We start from the raw sequence: 20168 nt of genomic DNA on the forward strand, positions 1-20168 counted from the left end.
CCATCAACCAAGCCTGCTATTACCGTAACTTCAGTTATCACCACCGTAAAGACTCTGCCCATCTATCATGGATTCAAGACATCGTATGCGACGCTAACGACAACAGCTCTCGCTTCGAGTGTTATTCCTCCTACGCTATACACTACGGCAGTAGACGACTCCGGCCGCACGAAGACTGTCTTCAATACGAAGAGCGGTGCAAATGGTCCTTACACGACAATCACGGAGGTGCTCATTACCACCAGCGACTTGCAGCAGTTCAGACTTCTTCCCATAAAAATAGGGTTCAGCACCCGTACTGACACAATAACCGAAACGACAGTCTTAACCCAACTCACAACCCTGTACAGTACCATAACCCCCGATGTGATCCCAACCACCCCGGCCACGAACCCTCCTGGCTTTCCAGTCCCTTTTTATCCCCAGGTTCCTAACCATGATTTTAGCCTACTCACCTCTTCCTACGTAACAACGGAAACAATCGTGACCTCAACAGTGTTGCCCATTGTTGTTCGTGGAAGAACAGTCCTTAGCACCGTAACCACAACAAAATTTTCTGAGTCAACCGTGACGAAGACAGCGTCCGTCCCTGTTCCCCAAGTTCCAACAGCGCAGCCGTATATACCGCAGCCGTATTTTGCGCTGCCGCAGATAACGACAATGCTCACTCTGTATGTCACTGGGGACCAGGGCGACGTCATTCCCGTAGTTACCACTGTCACTGTTCCCTTTTACCAACAACCGCCGCATTTCTTTCACACTAAAGTAGCGAGAAGCGTTCCAGACAAGGCTTCTCAATTTGCTACTTTGGCTTCCACAGCGTTCTTAGGAGTCAACGTCGACGGGTCCAGACAGGACGACGCGTTCGGAGGCGACCGTTCGGAAGAAGTTCCGCTTTTCAGCTCCGGCATCGAGCCCTCGCTCGAGCATGCGTCTTCCTGGTCTTCGACGCGGTCCCGGAGCCTGGACAGCGTCACTTCAGAAGATGCCGTGGAGGCTGACGCAGTAACCACCATCTCTATGGGCCCGCTTACCGAGGTTTACGAGCAGCCCGCCACCGACATCCCTGTCTTGCCAAAGCCTAACAAAAGCGCTCACGCGAAGAAGTGGAAGACCGGCGTGAAAGCGACTGGGAAGAGTGATGGCAGCACCGATGACAAGTACGGTATAGGCAAGAAGTTTATCTCTCGAAAATTGCAGCAGTTTGAAGAACCGGAAGAAGAAGACGTCAAGCCGGCAGCAGACTTTACGCGGATTCGCGGGAGAGGTCGTATTCGTGCGACTCGAGTGCAACCGTTGCACCTCCCCACGCCCGAAGCCCTAGTGGACAATGTCGGAGCTCAGCAGGCCGGCTTCGAACATTCTGGTATAGACGAGCCGACTGATGCAGGTCCCCGGCACGGAGTCCGCCGCGGGCGAGTGTTCCGAAGACCTGTGCACAGGAACAGAGCGATCTTCGATGGGTCAGCGCCAAACGAGTTCAGGGGCCCCAATGGCGGTTTTATTCGCCGAAGGCCGCCCCATATTATCCAAGACCACGTGGACCTAAACCCCAGTCAGGAGCCAACGTCGGCTTTTCATTTTGGCGACGACCACCAGGCCTTCAGTCCAGGTAATCCTATTGAAAGTTCTCTGCCTGCTCTCTCTTCCTACCACATCCTTCCTTCCCATTCTCTGGACAACTTCCTGTCGTCTGCCTTTGTGGGTGATGGACATTCCCTCTCCTCCGCATCAGAGGTTGTGGCTACTCTTACTGACCCTCTGGAAGTTCCATCTAATCACGAGATCACTGCGGATGCGGTTGCTCTTTCGGGACTGGAAACTTCCGCTCTTCCCCAGAGCAAAGTGAGACGGATCAAGGTTCTCAGGCCCGCCCCTCATGGTGAAGGAGCCCTTGGTGATGGTTCAAAAAAAGTGCGGCGCGTCACGGTAACTCGGACATTCTCCCCGGCAGGTGCGCCTACGAGGTATGAGGACTACCGACAACAGGTGGATAATCCCTTCGGCCATGACATCGGCGCATTTGGCCAATTCGGTCCGCACCAAAACATAGTGCCTGTAGCTCCCCCACCACCACCGCCACCGCAGCAGCAGCAGCAGCAGCAGCAGCATGACGTCCTTAGAGTTCCGGCTGAGGTGACCCAGCAGGCTGGCTTCGCACAGGGTGCTCCTTACGACCACTTTTCTACGGGAGTCAACCAACAATCGTTCCCAGGATTTAGTCCTAATGTTCCCTATCAGTATTCACCCGCTGTACCTCAGCAGTTCGCAGAAGCGGAGCCGTACGTGCCTCGCGCTCCCGAAGATCACGACCGCTTTTCGCAACTTCAGCCGGTGCAAAACTTCGTACCACCAGTGGAGGAACCTCCCGCACCACCGCCACCTGTCCCCAGCATTCACGGTCCTCCTGCCCAAGAACCCCAACCACCACCGCCGCTGCCAGCGTCACCGACGCGGAACTCACGCCGCACGGTTTTTCGAAGAATTCGGCCAACCAACGCCAATCATCACGGAGAACGAAAAACGTCTCTCGTGCGCAAAACGAGACCCATTGTGTCTACACCTGCGCTGCAGTTGAGCTCCATAAATGTCGAGCCGACCCACGTTTTCGTTTCCGCCGATTCTATTGATTACAACAGAGTATTGGGTTCGTCGCAGCAGACCCTTGAATATTTTGCGCCAGCTTCGCAAGAGTATTTCGCCCCAGTGTCGCAAGAAATATATGCCCCTGTGTCGCAGCAGTATTTCGCTCCCGCCTCGGACCAGTACTTCTTGCCGGCGTCAAGGTTCCCAGAACCACCGCCGCCTCCTCCACCTGAGGTATCGACAGAATCCACTGTAGACCAGCACTCCACTCCCGCAAACGAACAAACTCATGAGAACGCGGCCGACTTAGCTGAAGACGTTACTCCTAGCCCCCACCATTTCAGACGAATCATTCGCGTGAAAAAGCCAGGAGAAGGCAAAAATGGTCAGAGGAGAAAAGTCGTTTTGAATAGAAGACCGTCCGCAAACAGCCTTCAAGCACGTGGTCCTGTCCACGACAGAAACAACGCGAACGAACTGCTACCACAAAGTGTCGGCGTGACTCCGCCGGCTTCAAGCCATGTGTTGTCTTCCCTGCAACAAAACGGAAGTCCAGGCGCCGCGTTCGAGATAGGAGCTACAGTTCCTCTTACTTATTACACCACATTTACGTACCTTACAACTTTCCTCCACGGCACAGATACAGTGTACAACAGCAGGGAAGCTGTTCTTTCCTCAGTTGCGACTGAGACATTGGATTCAAATATCGTAAATGTTATCCAGAACCATGGCGGCTTTACCACTGCCCCCGACGGTGTTTCGACTGTCAACCTGGGCTCAAGAACTAAAGGTGCGGCTACAACTATTGTGAACCTCGAGTCCCGCATGCAGATATTCAACAGTGATATCTACAAAGGGATTCGTCCGACTCCTACTGCCGAGACAGCTCCTACGTTCCAGACTGATTCACCAGTTCTGGAGCGCATTCAAGAACCACAGTCCCCGCACCACAGCGCGCCAAGCGAGGAGACGGCAACTGTTGACCTAACAGACCTTTTCAGTGCACCGAAGACATTCTACACTCTTTACACATATTATTACACGCTGTTCGATGGCACTGAAACTAAAAATTCTATTCGATCAGAGATATCATCTAGTGTCGCTGAGGATGGCAATGCTTTCCAACCTTCTATAAAGCAGACTAAAATCAGAAATGGACTTTTGCCTCTTGGTCTTGATGTTACCACTGTGCACCTTGGGTCAAGGGACATTGAAGGGACGACGACCGAAGTAAATCTCGGTATGCGAACCGTAATCAAATTTGACAAGATAGTGGACGCCGACATCGCTCGAGTACAGCAGGACATTGCTCCAACGGCATCATTCGTCCCAAGTTTTGCTACGGATTCGGTCGACAACAAAATAGATTTTATTTCTAATCAAGAACGGTCATCGCTTCTAGCCGATGCGCTGCAGCCGTCGTATTCCATCGCGCATGGAGAGGTCCAACCCACGAGCAATATTCATGCAACACCAGTGATACTATTCCCGGTCGACGAATCAACTAATGCCCCGAGAGCGAAAGTTAGGATTGTGACAACGCGCGTGAAACCGGCAGGTGGGCTTAAGTCTGGAGTATTCCAGGCTGCACCAGGCGTGAGAGTTCGCATTAAGCCAGTCGTGAAGCAGCTGCATGAAAGTCCAACTGTTTCAAGTTCTATCCCTGACGTTTCCAGTCACGTTTATGAACAGTTCAGCTCCCTGTTCCTCACGTCGCCGAATCCCAGCTCTCAATGGGCCCAAGACGATCAGCTCCTGTCATCAGCTCTGCTGCCTTTGACGACTCCGGAAGACGAAGAAGGACACAGAGGCAAAAAAAGGCTCAAGGTTACGCTCCGAAGACCAATTCCGGGAGACAAGCTTGCTAGGACAAATTCCCTAAATACGAGGTTTGTCCGACCTTCTCGCTTTGAAATTACGACGAAGCCGCGATTCTACGTTGTCACAAGGACAAACGCCGCTGGGGTGACCAGACCAACTAAGAATCCGTTTACCATTAAGGTCAGCAAGAGGATCAAACCCACAGACTTGATTCGCGCGACTCCTTCCGTGATCTACGAAACGTTCACTACCACGACATCAGTGCCGGTTATCTTTGGCCTGCAAACAAGCTACAGAGAGGTCGTCATTACAGCGTCTACGCCAGTGACTTTGACAGCATCCCCGACCTACGGAGTTGAACCTCATGACTTGATCGAGCCTTCTCAGACAGTGATGCTGACGTACTTCACTACAACTACCTTCACTGTGCCGTATACGTTGGGAGATCAGACGTTGTACACAACTGTTATGGAGACCAACTCAAGAGTTGTCACAGAAACTGTCGGTAAGTTGGAAGAATTTTACCCCTATGCTTCGTTTTGCAGCAGTTGCGTGACATCAGTAACTAATTGCAACTTTATTTTAGCGGCAAGTCATGTTGTAGATGGGCTCCATGCATCGCAGTTCCCAGAAATCATCGGTGACCAAAATGCTCAACTCATTGGCCGAGGTAAGCCCCAGTAGCTAGAAGAGTTTCACAACCAAGTATTCCCGTGTATAATTCCTTCTGTTGACGTGTTCTTTTGCTTAATGTGGGCTCTCTACATGTGTTCTTTCAGGAGCAGCTGCCAAGCATGAATCGTCGTTGGATTTGTTGGCCTCTTATTACCAACACAGACCAGGACTGTCGACACGTGTATCGGATGGCGTTACCCTCATCGTTGCCAGTGGAGGCGATGGCGAGGCTACGACGCAGCTGTTCCCTCACCAGCCTACGCCATACACTTTGCAGCCAACCCTGCTATTAGACGCTGTCCTTATGAAAGAGCATTTCGATGGTCACAGCGTGACCCCACAGCCCTACTCCGTCTCCTACAGCACGAAGACGTTGTTCACCACGTACACGTACTTCACAACGTTCTTTACTGATGACTCTTCATCTATTGCGAGCTCGGAGCAAGTAATATCCAACACTGTGACCATTCCTGTGACACAAAACCTTTATCTGAGCACCACTCCATACTTGCCTGAACCCAGGGAGCCAAGTACGTATTTGGAGACCAGTGAGCGTGTTGTGACGAGCACGTCATACAACACGTTCACCTTCTACGCTACTCTTTTCAACGGCTCGAGCTCAGTTGTGACGCCCTTCGAAGAAGTCCAGTCTCAAGTTTTCACCATTACGGAATCTTTCACTATCACACGAACTATTCAGCCTACATTATCGATCCAGCCGTTGTCAACTCCTGTCGTTTCTCGTCCAGAGCAACAGCAGAGCTACCAATACTCCGACCAGAATCAATACTTATCGCACCACTACAGCAGCCAACTGTCACCTTTATACCAGGACAACGTCATCCACAAGTCACAGCAACAGATCCAGCCGACTACTGTTCTGAGCACTCTGTACTCTACGACAACAAATTACATCACGTTCTTCCAAGGTACAAGCACGATTGTAACTTCTATAGAAGAGGTTCTTTCAGATGTCGTTACTATCACCATTCCACAAGGTCAAGCTACTCCTGTCCTGTCGTCTCTTCACGTGTTTTCACCAACAGTTTCTGTTCCGGAGTTCAGCACGAGGACATACCTCACGACTCAAACTCAGTACGTGACCTTCTTTAGGGGAACCGAAACGATACTCTCTTCAATTGAAGAAATTGGAACGACAGTTGTAACAGAGAGGGCTGGTTCCCGACCTTCTATATACTCGCGGCCAATTTCAACGCCTGGGCTATCGTCCGTTGCGCCTTTGAAGTCAAGTACACCAACCTTCGTACTGCCAACCCAAACAGGTGCTCCAGCAGACTTGGTGCCTTCAGTCAGGACATACTATACAACTTACACGTATTTCACAACGTTCTACACTGACTCCAGCTCCATCATTGCCAGCAGGGAGAACGTTGTTACTTCTCATGTTACCTTGTTTGTGCCTCGCGCATCTTTGACGTCATCCACAAGAACGACGACGCCTACCAGGTTCCCGACAGGCATAACATCAGCAACGACGTTGGCTTCAAGTAGCTCATCAACTAGATCCACGAGTACGCCAGTGTCTCGTTACACGCGACCAACGGCTACCACGCCTCCATACGACACGAAGTTGTACACGACGGGAACAACGTACACGACTTACACATTCTACACTACGCTCTTTGGTGGTCAAGACAAGATAGTGATCTCGAGCGAACAAGTTGTGCCACAGATTGTAACAACGAGGATAGGATCGAAACCATCCACTACGTCTTCGCGTTTCCGGCCTACACCTACTGTGCTCACGCACATGACAACGTACACGTACTTCACAACCCTTGTCAGTGATTCCGAGACGATTGTGTCTTCATCTAAGGAAGTTATCACGCAGCTCGTGTCGACCACGATATCACCGTCTTCATCCACTAGTTTTGTACCAGAAGTAAATATAATAACCTCGTCCCTCTACAAGCCAGTGAAAGAAGATAAAGTGGCAGCAGTGTCCAGCAAATCAGGAACCACTGAAACGAAGAAGCCATCTTTCGGTAGCAGTTACAGGCGTCCTTCCACAGGCCTCTACAAAAAGCCGTCAAGCTCTGTGCAAAGTTCTATCACTCTGCTCGCCTCCTCAAGCTTCATCCCTAGCTCCTCACAAGGACTAAAGACTGTAACGCCGTCTTTCACTCTTCTCCAGTCATCATTTGCTGAAGAAAGCACGAGGCCATCAATGGGGGTGTCGACCACAGTTATCGACGGCTCCACAGTCATCTTCTTTACTGACATTGCAGCCAGTCAGGAGGAAGAAGACACGGATTCCTTAACATCTGATTCTTCCTCGTCGTTCTTCCCATCGTCGCTGTTGTCGCCCGTGTTTGTACCTTCCGCTTCACCTTCAAGTTCACCTTCCATCGGAGACGTGGAGAGCTCTCTTCTCTCTTCGCTACTGGCTCCTACAGCCGTAACGTCTACAACTGTACTGGAAAGTAGCACGAAGTATGTCGGTCATGACAATGAAACGACGACGTTGTCACCGCAAGTGACGCTATTTATGGTCACTGGCACGGACGGTTCGTTGACAAGGCTTACGGAGGCAACATTCACGTCGAGAACACAAGACATTGCTCCGAGCAAGGCGGCTGGGCCTGCTGTTGCCGACATAATTGCCACAGAAATTCCCGGACAGCAGCAAGCCGCTGTGCCATCTACACCTGGTTCTGGTACTGCCGGTGGTTCTTCAGGAGCAAGCTCCCCGTCAAAACCGATAAAGCCCGGCTCAATCATTGACCTCGCCGACGTGCTTGGCGGAAACGCGAATATCGGTGGAAACATTGGGGAAGCGATCAAGGGAATTGTCCACCTATTGTCCAATGGCAAGAAGAACGGAACACAGGATCTTCAGCCCAGCCAAGTGAAAGAGGACGTCCCTCTCCTACCAAGTGACGGAGTAACGGTGAGCAACATTGAGGAGCCTGTTTACATCCCAGTTGGTGCCATCGCGTCCGACTTGTCCGCAGCTGAGCGAAGCCAGGCTCGAGAACAGCCGACACGTGCGGGTGAGGATGGGTCGTTGCTTACTTCCATGTTGCACGGAAAGCCTTCCGTTATGGCAGAGGGCGTCCATACGGATGTCTTCACGGGCGCTGAAACGGTGTTCATTCTTCCCACGGACGCGCACTATGATGATGACGGAACGGATGGAGACGAAGTCCCAGATCGCGTTGATAAAGACACGGCGGTGCACCTCGTCGGAAGTGTGAAGAAGGCGCCGCTGCCTACGACGGACGCGACTCCGGAACTGGACTCTAGCACAGGTGTGATCACGGGAGACAAGACGATCTTCTTCGACGACTTAGACAAGCTGGTCGAGTTCACTCACAGGACGGAGGACAAGGGGGATGCCACTATATCGGATCCACAAGAAACGTCCAAGGTTGTCGGGGTGCAAACCATCTTCTTCCCAGACACGAGACTGCTCCAATCTTCCCTCGCTAGCGAAGATCAGATTGCAGGAGCGACCACCATCTTTGGAGAGGGCTTTACGCCCATCCTGCCCGACATACAGTCAGGGGATTCCTCGGAGGCACTCGTGTCGTCTGTCCAGCCAACAATTGTAGGCGGCGCCAAGTCGGTCAGTGGGGCAACTACAATCTTCTTCCAGCTCGATGGGGAGAGAGCGCCGATCCTGCCATCTGTGTCCACGAGCGTCTCCACGGTGACTCAGTACGTAACCAGTGTCGAGTCATTCACTCGAACGCTAACTCTCACAACCACAAAAGTGTACTACACCAGGGACAGCCCGCTGACGATTACGTCCGTCTTCACAACAACCATCGCCCCGAGGACATTTGTCTCAACTATCATCGGAAGCCGCACTATACTGGGCACACTGTCTGAGCCCTCCGCTTCCGTTGATGACACCAAGCTTACGACCTCGCTCCCAGACGAGGCGACCACGACTGTCACCACGACAACCCTGATCTTTAACTCCATCACCACAACGGTGGTTCGCACGTTGGTGCTTCCAACGGAAAGACCGGAACCGACTCGCTCATCGTCCTTCGACAAAACCCCGACAACGTCCGTGCAAATCGCCCCCGAGGTCAGAGGAAAAACGCCGGAGTCTGCCGACAGCAAATCTCCTCCCACGCTCCGGCCACCTCCACGACGCGTCACGACACCGCGACCTACGACACCACTGCACGGCAAGCGACCAGTGATTCCGTTTAGGGCTCCTTCCCGAGCTCCAGACACGGCCAGCACGAGACCAGTGCCGACAGGACCCAAGTTCAAGATTCCATTCCCGAAGCCGCCGACTACAACGACGACGACCACGCCTAAGCCGACCAAGAAGAGCAAGACCAAACCGGGCAAAGTGACTCCTGTCGATGGCTACCCTCCGGTGTGCCTACCAGGCTGCAGCGTAGCCAATTACGAGGTCTGCCGGGAGACGCTTGATGGCACCTATCAGTGTGCCTGCAAGCCTGGCTATGGAAGACAGGAAGGCAACAAGACCTGCAGAGGCAAGTTCTTTCTCGGCTTTTCACGTAGAAGCAGGGCAGGCTGCACGGATATGACATTTATGGAGTTGTTTTGAGTAATAATAAATTAACAAAACCCTAACCCGACGTCATAAGTGAACCAAAACACTCAGCTCCGAATCCATACTGTGTCAAGGCGGACTAGTACTTGAGGTAGTGCCTTACGCTAATTCAATCCTGCCTGTTACGGTAATAGATAAGGAACATGCAACACCTGTTAAAATGCATTCATCATGTCTGTTCAAAGAACGTGGAAAAAAGCTTACGCGAGAACTGTTTGTTAGCTGTTAGCAAAAATAAAAAAATAAACTTATCTCAATATACATAAAGGACGCTAACAATGCATATTAGAAAAATCATGCAGGCAGGGAAGCATACGCAGCATTGCATTGACATCTTTCCTGCCCACCTATTGCACCTCGCTGTAATGTCGACTTTTGTGTGTCCTTAATTCTGAAACCTTCGAAGTTTCCCCTGTGCTAAAATTAATATCACGTAAACGCTTGTTGTTAAAACGCGGTCGAAAATTTCCGAGCGAGAGGTATGGACGGATCATTCTTGGTTGTTGTCATGCTGTTTCTCGAAATTTTAAACTTGCTTATCGAGAATTACGTACGTGTTTTTGTAATGATAAGGGTTGTGGCCTCCGAAATTTCAGGAAAGGGACCTCACTAGCTTGCTACACGGCTCTTTGCGGCTTTTCATATTTTTGTATTGTTTTACTCTCGTCAACCAGGCCAAGCTAAGTTGAGTTCCACTGTGGGGTGCAATAATCAGTGCAAACTTTTTTTGAACAGGGATTTGATATGCTCTTCGTCAACGTTGAAGTGGGAAAACAAACTCCTCTGTTTTAATTTTGTTTTGTTTTGTTTTCAGAGATCGAAACATATGTGGTCGTCCTCCGAGTGGTCAAGATGGGTGAATCAGCTGTGTCGTATCGCACCGAGTTCTCCAACAGCCTGTCCACTGAATACCAGCAGATCGCCGACGCGGCTAAGAAAGGAGTACGTTTGGTCTGAAATTTCTCACACAGTTGAACAGTATTCAAACCTTCCTAAACACGAAAGCTGCCACTGAGCCTTTTATCTATCACTTTGGCTGTTATTTTTCTAGTATTTTTCTGTCACTAAAATTGCGGTGGCCTGATGTTGCTGCCGCAAAATACAGTTGAACCTTGTTATAACGAACACTCATATAGCGAATCATCGGCTATAGAGAACTACATACTAACTCTGGTTGGTCGCGCTTTATTTCAATGACACTTATTCTTGTATAACAAAACTCAAATCGTGAGAGCCGTGCGCGATGTAGGGCATAACGAAGAAATATTTGACCAGGAGTCCGAGAAGCTACTTGAAAAAAAAAAAAAAAAACCCTAGTCGTCTGAAACTGCAGAGGTGTAGAGCTCCTTTGATCGTAGACACTGTGGAAGACTTCATCCTGCTGAGGGGTGCGAGTAGCCACTAGACGAAGGTCACCTCTTTCATCGTATAAATAAGGACGCAGGTCTTCCTTGTCAAGTGAACTTTGTTCGGTTGTAATTTCACGTACTCATGTTCCCGTTCGTTGAGGTTGAAATTCAACAAGGAGAAAGGTAATGGTTACCTTGTTTATAGTGGATTTGAAGCCTCCAAAAATTCATTTCTGTATCAAGTATTTTTGCGCCATCCAGATTTTCGATTTGTTAGAGCCTATTTTTACCTGTACTCTTACAAAGAATATCGGATGTAAAGAGCTAACTTGCTGCCCCGATACTAATTCTTTATAACGAGGTTCGACTGTATAATAAAATTCAGCACCCTATCCCGTCGCTGTGTGTGTTTAAGATGATTATATTACAGAGAACACGAAACCACAATGCCGGTAGAAATATATTCCTTTCTATCTACTGGTCCGGCAGCTTATATTCCATACTTTAGTGCACCGTAAAATGAGGGCATAGATCATAGTGCCACGCAGCGAAGATTCAAAGGCGTTTACCGTGATGATTGATGAATCCCGTGATTCAATGCGCACATCCTTCCACATTTTACAGCACATCTCCTGCCGGAGATTTCAACAGCCTCAGGTCTATGATTTTCTATAAACATCGCATTATCAGCGTGCATTGCAGTCCTATACGTAAAACACATGCTTGTAGAAGTTAGACTTTTTTGATAAAACTCGTGGGATCTAAGCGAAGCAAGTAGATAATATTGTATAGTTCGCGTGAAAGATCGTATCGAATAGATTTCGTTTCGGACATCTGCGCGGGATAAACACGCGCTGATGCGACAGGCAGTGCTGCGCCACAATGGCGAGTGGAGTTAGTGAATTTTCATGTCGGAACCTTCAAAAAGCGCAACACTGAAAACGGAATACAAACGAAAAAAAAGAAAAAAAAAACCTCAGGACGAGCGCTTACTTTTAATTGAAGGTTAATCAGGAAACACGAAGAGTATGTAACCTCCCAGCCACCAGACCACGCATGCTTCAACAAAAACCTATGGGAACAACCCAAAAACATAAAAAAACAGAAAACCCCACAAAAACAAAGATAACTACCTACAAGGTGCGCAACTCACTAGCTGCCGAGAATGCAATCTCTTTCGCGTGTAAGGAAACAGATGTCTGACTGACACATTTCTCACCTCTGGCTTATCTGGAACGCCTCAGCTATTTTCCTCGTCAATGGCGCGCAAGCTTGGACACAATCTTTGTGTTACAGAAACCAGGCCTGCAACCACCACTGTACCGGCACGAGCTGCAATACGCCGTGAGATAAGACGATATAGCCCCTTCAGGTTAAATTCACGCTGTCTGAGGCGCACGTTGACACATCTGAAAGTTTGTCCTACGTACTTCTTACCGCAAGACAGTGGAACAAAATAAACACAGCAAAACATTGCACTCAACATACCTCGTTTCATGTTTCACACTGCACACATTCCTGCCCACGTGATGGTCACCGGACAACATTTTCTCAACCAAGGAGCAAACCCTGCTAACTTTATTTCTTGCTGAAAACTGAAGATTCCCATTGCACCTCGAGCCAACTTTTTTCAACGCATGTTACATTTTGTGCAGATAGGCTATTACCGCTGGCCTCTTGTGGTTCTGTTGTGATTACTGGCCTCTTGTGATTACCGCTGGCCTCTTGTGAGTGCTCGTCCTGTGGTTCTTTCGTTTGTGCCCCTTTTTCAGTGTTGCACTTTCGGAAGGTTTCGACACACAGTGGCTGGGGTATTTTTCTGCGAAGCCATTGCCGTCGGTTTGATCAAAGACAAGCAACTGAGTCAACCTTGGCTAAGATTAAAGAAACCTAGGATATCTGAATCGCTCCTCAGATACGTTTGAATTTTTTTAAAAGTGGCTCGTTTAAAACTTCAAATCCTTCCAAAACGTTTTTAGGTCGCCAAGTCAGAGAGAGGAGTACAGGGCTTTGGAGCTACGCATGTCATGCACCCAAATATCCCCGTTTGAATTTCTTATCCGCGAGCCGAGATCAGAAACACACAAACAAAAAAATCGCCCAAGCAGCGCACACCGGCTCTAGCCCGATTCATTTTCCCGCCGCAGATCAGTGACGTCTATAAGAAGACGGATGTGGAAGACCAGTACGTGTCGTCGAGCCTGAACAGCATCTCGGGAGGTGACGACCTGGACACGGCGGACAGCGCGCCTCCGGGCATCCTGCTCAACTTTACGGTGTCCATGGCCAAATCGGAAGCCATTACACCCGAGGTCATCCGAGACCAGCTGAGCCGGTCGCTTCGCCAATCCAACTACAGCATTGGACGCAGCCCGCTTTTCGTCAGCCCTAACGTCCACGCCGTCGCAGCTGTTCAAGGTAAGCGCTGTGGCACAACGTTGCCGCGGGCCACCTGCTCAAAAAAAAAAAAAAAAAGAGAATGTTCAGGGTTAATTATTTTGTATAACTTGTAAGAATATTCAATATTCTGACAAATTATGGCGATATCAACACACGCCCTCACGCAATGCCCCCACTCATTCAGTCGATTCTGTAAACCCTCCACGACGCGAGTTCCCGTCGTCCATACTGAGAAGAGTGATCATAAGGGATAACGAAGGGAAAGGAAGCTGTGGGGCATGAGGGATAGCGACGTTTCGACCGCTCCTCACTTGTGGAAAGAGCGAGAAAAAATCACGAATACGTATGCAAGCACGCATACGCAGATGCACATCATCACACGGAAGACGTGCGCAGGCACACACACAAACAAGCATTGAAATATTTGCGAATTACTGCGTGCCTACTTGCGGCAATAAAACATAAACGCAACTTGAGATATCAATAAAATGGACGACATACGAGCAGCAAAGTATGCTTAGCTTAGTAACGCGTTGATGAGTGTCCGCTTTGGCTGTCGTTAGTCGCCAAAACACCGTATTGGTTTACGTAATTTCTTTCGCCATAGGCAAAGATCTGGTCAAGGTTATGGAACATTAAGTAATTTCTGTGAACGATAGCTTTCGTTTCAAATTTAATTTGGTGTGTCTTAAGTAGCAAAGCACCAGCGGTGGGCGTCTTTTCTTTGAAGTAACCAAATGATGACCAGGTTTTTCATAGGTCAAATGATTGGCAGGCAGTGTCTTATGTTTCGGGCCCGCTTCCGTTCCCTTTCTTTTGCAATTCTGTCGGTCTTTGTCGCATACCGTGGAAGTTTTGCGGTGGTCCCATCCAACCGCTACGATATCCTGATAGGAATGTTAAATTTGCGGACCAACAACTTACCCCAATTTTACTAATTTTCTTTCAAGAATCAAATGCGTTCATAACGCTTAAATAGGCACGTATTGGTGCACTAGTTATTGATGATAAAAACATCATTAACCAGTCATGACACTACTTCACTGTTTTTCAACGTCGTACCCTTTCAACGCATTCAATGTTATTTGAAACTGTTGCAACCTATACGAGAATATATTTAATCTTAGTCCCCGACTTTTCGGCCGTCAATATTGTCTCTCCAGCGTGCGGGCGAGTTATTCGGTTCCCCTTTCAACTTCCTCTTCTTTTTTCTCCTTAAGACTACGATGAGTGCGGCGACTTGGACGCCAACGACTGCGGCCGATCCTCTGTCTGTGTCAACTTGCCCGGGACGTATACGTGCTACTGCAAGAGTGGCTTCGAAGACCTCGACCCGCTGCGACCGGGTCGTGTTTGCTCAGGTTAGTATGTCTGCCGTACACGACGGGGAGAACTGGAAAATAAAAGGGGGTCACGCTAACTGGGCGCGTCTAGTCGTCTTCAACGGTTCCTCGGTACGTCTCTGAGCGAAGGAGGTTTTACAAGCTTCAGAAACGTGAAGTATTTGAATAACCTGAGTACCAACACTTTTTCAAAACCGGTGTTTGTTTCTTTTTGTATACGCGCACTGTGAAACTAATAGCTGACGTTCCTGGAGATGGCGTTCTGAAGTAAACAAGCCATAAAATAGTAAAGTAAAAATTTTGCGCATGCTATCAAAGTAATCGCAGTGTAAAGGAAAGAAAACGGGTCACGATCGATTGCTTGAGGCGCTTCATGTTAAGGCTATACTTGTATATAGAAAGAGTAAGTTATACCTCATAGGCGCCCCCGTGCGCGAACTGGCGTCTTGTTTTCTTAAGCGCTAATTGTGTTGTTTAATCATGTTCGCATTTTGAATTAGCACCTCCTCTTGTTTTTGTTTTTGTTTTTTCTCAGGGGAGATAAAGAATTGTGACCACTGCAATGGCCGAGGAACCTGTCTTGTGGCGGACGAAGGCAAAAAGACCTGCCGGTAAGGGCACGTCGCGATTTTCCCACGAAAAGTGTCAACCTGTCTTCTTCGCTCACTTGTAGCCCTGGTCCAAGCGCGGTGATTTGCGGTACAACGTACTGCCTTCATAGTATAGAAAAAATATTCTTAACAAGCCCTTCTTTCACAAAAAATGCTCAATTGGCGCTGCCAGCGTACTTTGCGTATATTACATGTATTCCTTATGGTATCTTTTTCCGTACAAATCACTATATGGGCTGCCTCCAGTGTGTACCGAGCTTGAGATATCAGAAAAGGATATTGTATACGCTAATATTGTCTTAGCGAACACTCGCAGTTGTTTTTTTTTCGTTGTTTTTTTGTTCAGGTTAGTTTCTCCGCAAGTTCCTTGAAGCGAAATTCGCCTTATGCGATCTGAGAGGAAGGAAAAGTCTATAATGGTCGCTGGAACAAAGACATCCCGTTGCTTGTACAAATGAAGGCTTCATATTACTTTAAACTTTTTATTTGAGAAATGGCTCAGCAATCTCCGTTTTGTCTCAATCAAAACGTTTATAGCACATTTCAAAGCAACGATAATTTTACATTTATTTTAGGACAGCAGCGGTCACTGCTGCTTCCTGAAAATAAAATTAAAATAGCTGCACCAGACAGGCGTGTAGCGCTTAACGCCCCTGTAAAATGGTGCCAGGGAAAAGGATTTTTTGTTAAATGACCCTTTTAGTTCAGGTGAGGAGGTCCGATTAGCCGGCAGCGCTACAGAAGCACACTTAAAAATTAATATTGTGGGCTTTGCACACGACCTCTATTTGGGCAAGGATTTTATATTTTGCCTCGCGACTGTGCTTATGGTTAACTTGCTTGCTCCAATAAACTTTCACCAGAACGGGCGAGGGGGAATAAGACAGTTGCCAGCTAAAAAATTAAGCGCAGAAGTCGTCGGCCGTCCTTCCGCCATGGGTGTGAATAATAGCGGGCCGTCGAAAAGCGGGAAATAGTTGCATAATAGCGAGCGCTCAGAAGCCAATGTTCGCTGAACGTGTTCATGAGTCGCGCCCGGGTGCCTCGCTGTGGACAAACATTGATAGCAGTAGTACTCGGACCCGCTAGACTTCATACTTGAAGAATATGGAATCACTCACGCAGCACATCCGTCGCGACATGAAACACGGTCTTAATGTGGATTTCTTGTTTTTCCTCAACCTCTGCGTAACTAATTAAGCGCTCAGAAACCAGAAGTGTTAAAACTGGCCTTCTATTGGTCAAGTGTAAGATATATTATAAAAAACATGCGCAGATTAAGTTGTTCTAGTTTACCATAACGTCAGCAATTTTAATCCCATATTGCTAAGTTATTGAATTCACATTGTGTATCACATATCCCTGCATTACGGGCGGTAATACAGCTTCTAAATACAATAGCCACACCATGCTTTTATGGCGTGCAGAAGCCAGTACATTTACATGGAGGATTTTGATTTCAGCGGCAGGATGCCCAGGTACGATCTCAAACTTTGCACATGACTTTCAGGAGAATCACATATCAAAAGTTCGCTTACTCTTACCGCCCGAAATGCATCTGTAAAAGGAAGGTACAAGGTTGGAACTTGGATTTGGGTTAGGGAGCGCTTGCATTACCGATGTTGCCCTGGTGCGCGGCGCATCTACCGCCTGCACTAATACTGCACGTAATGTTTATCTTTGACTGAGAACACGATGGTCAAATGAGCAATTCTGTGATTGTGCCAGCTGTTGTTAATTAACAGCGAAGCTGTTTTACAACTCGTTGATGCCGGCGCTTCACAAAACTCAGCATAACAGTATACAGGAAAGAATTCACCGGCACCGGCCGGACTAGATGTGTCTGGTAGATCAACGGTGTTAATCAGTCGTCTGACCCACTCGGTTACCGCCCGTGAGTTGGCTCTCGGCCGTGAGCTAGCCGTGAGTTGGCCGGGGTTAGCCGTTGCTTCTCGGTACGACCCGAGAGCCAACGGATTACTCACTCGGCTGCGACTATGGGGAGAGGATTTACACCACGTGCTCGACACAGAATTGGATAGGGTACACGTTGCACCTCCGAGCGCCTAGTTTAAGTGTGCGCGTTCCGTTCGTTCGTTCTGCTTCTTCCATTTGCTTCTTCTTCACCGTTATAGCAACAATGATGGAGTAAAGGTCGTTGCGGCAGCGAAGAAGAAGCAAATCGGCTGTACTCGTGGACTTAAACCGTCATGATGGTCGTGAAGGTTGCGTACAGCTTTGCTACCTTCAAGTCTTATGCGTTAGTGTGAGCGTCCTTCGTTTTGTAAAGCTGAGAGTTAAGGGTGGGCGGGGACATTCGGGTTCTTCACATGGCACTTAGAATGAACCTAAAACTATCTTGTTCATTTTCCTGCAGCTGTAACCGCATGTTCCTGGGACGCCGCTGCGAGATCAACGGTCTTGGTAAGAGCGCCACGCTTACCCACTTCGACTGCTTCCTTCACAAGCATCGCCTGCTACGGTTATTGAGCTTGTTGGCGTTTGGCTGCCGATTCTTTGGACCGCAGAGTCAGACTTACGTCTGAGCAGCCCCAACAACGGCGGAGTCGTCTAAACAACGTGTTTAATGATCAAAGATTTTAAGCTGACATATAAGATGTAGCGTGCATGCCGTTCGAACTTGCATGTCGTTGGGCATGATCGCCCGAGTACCGGGTTGTCATATTCTACTGAACGCGACTGTACTGCTAGGCAGTGAAGGGCAAAGTGGAAGGCAAGTGGGCAGTTTGGGGTAATAGCACGTTATGCGAGGTATGTTTTTTTTTCGGTGCAAACGATGCTCAGATGTGTAATAATGAGCCCGTAATTGTCGTATTTTAATGCGGGTTTTACGGCCCGGCGCACATGGATTGCCATTCCAGCTCATATTACGCGTCTGGCCTCCACGTCTTTAGCACGGGCCGAAAGAAAACTTAATCGGGCCAACCGTACTGAGGCGTATCTCAACTTCTATAGCAACTTACGAGTATTGCGTTAACAAAGACGTTTTATCGTACAAGAGTTACATGCTGGGCTTGTTGGTACATACTTTGAAGACCGGTGGAACCCAGCCTTGAAGACGAGCACACGGGGAGAGCGCAGGAAAACACACATGCTGGGTGTGTGCTGCCTTGCTTTCTCCTCGTATACGAATCTTCAAGGCTGGGTTCCACTGTTCTTCAAAGGCGTTTTATCATAAGCTGCGGCCAAAATCACTATTTAACCACGCGCCCTAAAATCAGTAAATAAACATTTCAGTATTTTGTGTTAATTAACCAGTTTATAGCTGCGTAATCTTGTACATGCAATATTCACATGCCTGTATAATCCACATGAACAAAAAGGTGTGTATGGTTCGCTTTCATAGAAACTTGCAAAATATTGTGGACTAGCAAAAAAAAAGCCTCTGAGCATAATTTAATAAGCATATTCTTCGTTTGCTAAACAATAATTAGCGTTAGGAATTCCACTGCTGCTGACAATCTAGATTAGTAAGTTATGTAGACAAACCTTTCTTTCTATTTGATCCTTTGTAAGGCTCTGCAGCCCCTATTCTGCTTTTAGTATTTCAACAGTTAATTGACCCTGTTATACACTTCCAAACCTGCATCAGTTGTTTAGGGAAGTACAAGTACATATCAACGACGCTTGACAGATTGCACTGATTTTACGCACGTGTAGTTGGTTACGCTGATATTCTGGCTTTTCTTGTGCTCCTCCCGGTCTTAAAAGTCCGAACGTAAAGTAAAAAAAAAACTGCGCAATTTGAGACGGCCACAAAAGGGAGGAACTTAAAAGCCCCGCTGGCAAAGCTTCACGTTGCTGCTTCGTACAGGAAACTAACTGCACTTCCCCTCCCGCCTCCATCGGAAAGGCTGGGCGACCGGGCCGGAGCTTTAGGCATAGGCTCAATGAGGAGGAAGACCCGGTCAGCGCGCGTGCCTAATCACGGGACTCTTCTGCCGCTCCCGTTTTCGAGGAAGTGATTAGTAAGAACTTCCGAGCGTCCGGCCGTGTGAGAGGGAGGGGGGCCGGTCAAGTGTCGCGACCTGGGGGTCGCCCTCGCCTGCCGATCCTCGCCGTGAAAAGAAAGGTGGCAGTTCGCGACCACCTGTCATTGTTCTGCCGCCGAGCCCTGATTGTCGATGCTCGCGGTTCTATAAGTGGCGCCGCGCGCCTGCGCGAAAGAAGAAGAGGCCCATTTAGGCTTCCTGGTTACTCTTGACTTTAAGCGGCGACGCTTCGCCCTATATTTAACCGTGTCCCACTCCTCCGGACGCTCCCGCAAACTTTAGCGCGGCTCGGTTTGCACTGTAAATGCTAATGAACGGCTATTCGGCTAATGAACGGCTATTCGGCTGTTAGTGAATGAGTGCTGCACTTTAGTGAAGACAGGAGAGACTGCTAAATGGCTCGGCGGCGTTGTGCTCGCTTTCAACAGAAGCTCATCCTTGCGGAAGGCTACGCAGGTCTACTATGCTTTCCCTTCTTCCGGGAGCAGGCAAAGATGTGTCCGAAGCAGGGGAAGTGTATTTAGAAAATTTCCCTTTTATTAGTTTCTTTTGTGAAACTGCCTGTCAAGAAAACTGGCAGAAGAACGTACACAAAATTCTAAAATATTGTGAGGCACGCTCGTTAGGCAAGACGAGATTGACCGGCAAATCTGTTCATGTGATCCTGTGGTGCCTAGCTAGTGAGATTTATTTGCTCGTTGACGGGCACGATCATGTTCCCGCAACTCATAAAGGACAGCGATTCGTGATCTGCTCTTCACGTTAGCGTGGAGCCGAATGACCGACGGGGGGCACGATGGAATACGTAT

General features: G+C 48.6%; 1 protein-coding gene across 1 annotated transcript in view; it reads left to right on the plus strand.

Annotated features, from left to right (window-relative positions):
- The window catches only part of LOC144178653 (uncharacterized), a 241113-nt gene that overhangs the window by 195584 nt on the left and 25361 nt on the right, over positions 1-20168 (plus strand). Inside the window, 8 exon segments of the mRNA XM_077706659.1 lie at positions 821-4912; positions 4994-5077; positions 5187-9563; positions 10458-10585; positions 13140-13410; positions 14613-14753; positions 15271-15346; positions 17724-17770. Coding sequence (XP_077562785.1) covers positions 821-4912; positions 4994-5077; positions 5187-9563; positions 10458-10585; positions 13140-13410; positions 14613-14753; positions 15271-15346; positions 17724-17770 — 9216 coding nt within the window.

This window comes from Haemaphysalis longicornis, unplaced genomic scaffold (genome assembly GCF_048455015.1).
Source record: "Haemaphysalis longicornis isolate Haplotype H1 unplaced genomic scaffold, Haemaphysalis longicornis Haplotype H1 scaffold_4, whole genome shotgun sequence".
NCBI lineage: Eukaryota > Metazoa > Arthropoda > Arachnida > Ixodida > Ixodidae > Haemaphysalis > Haemaphysalis longicornis.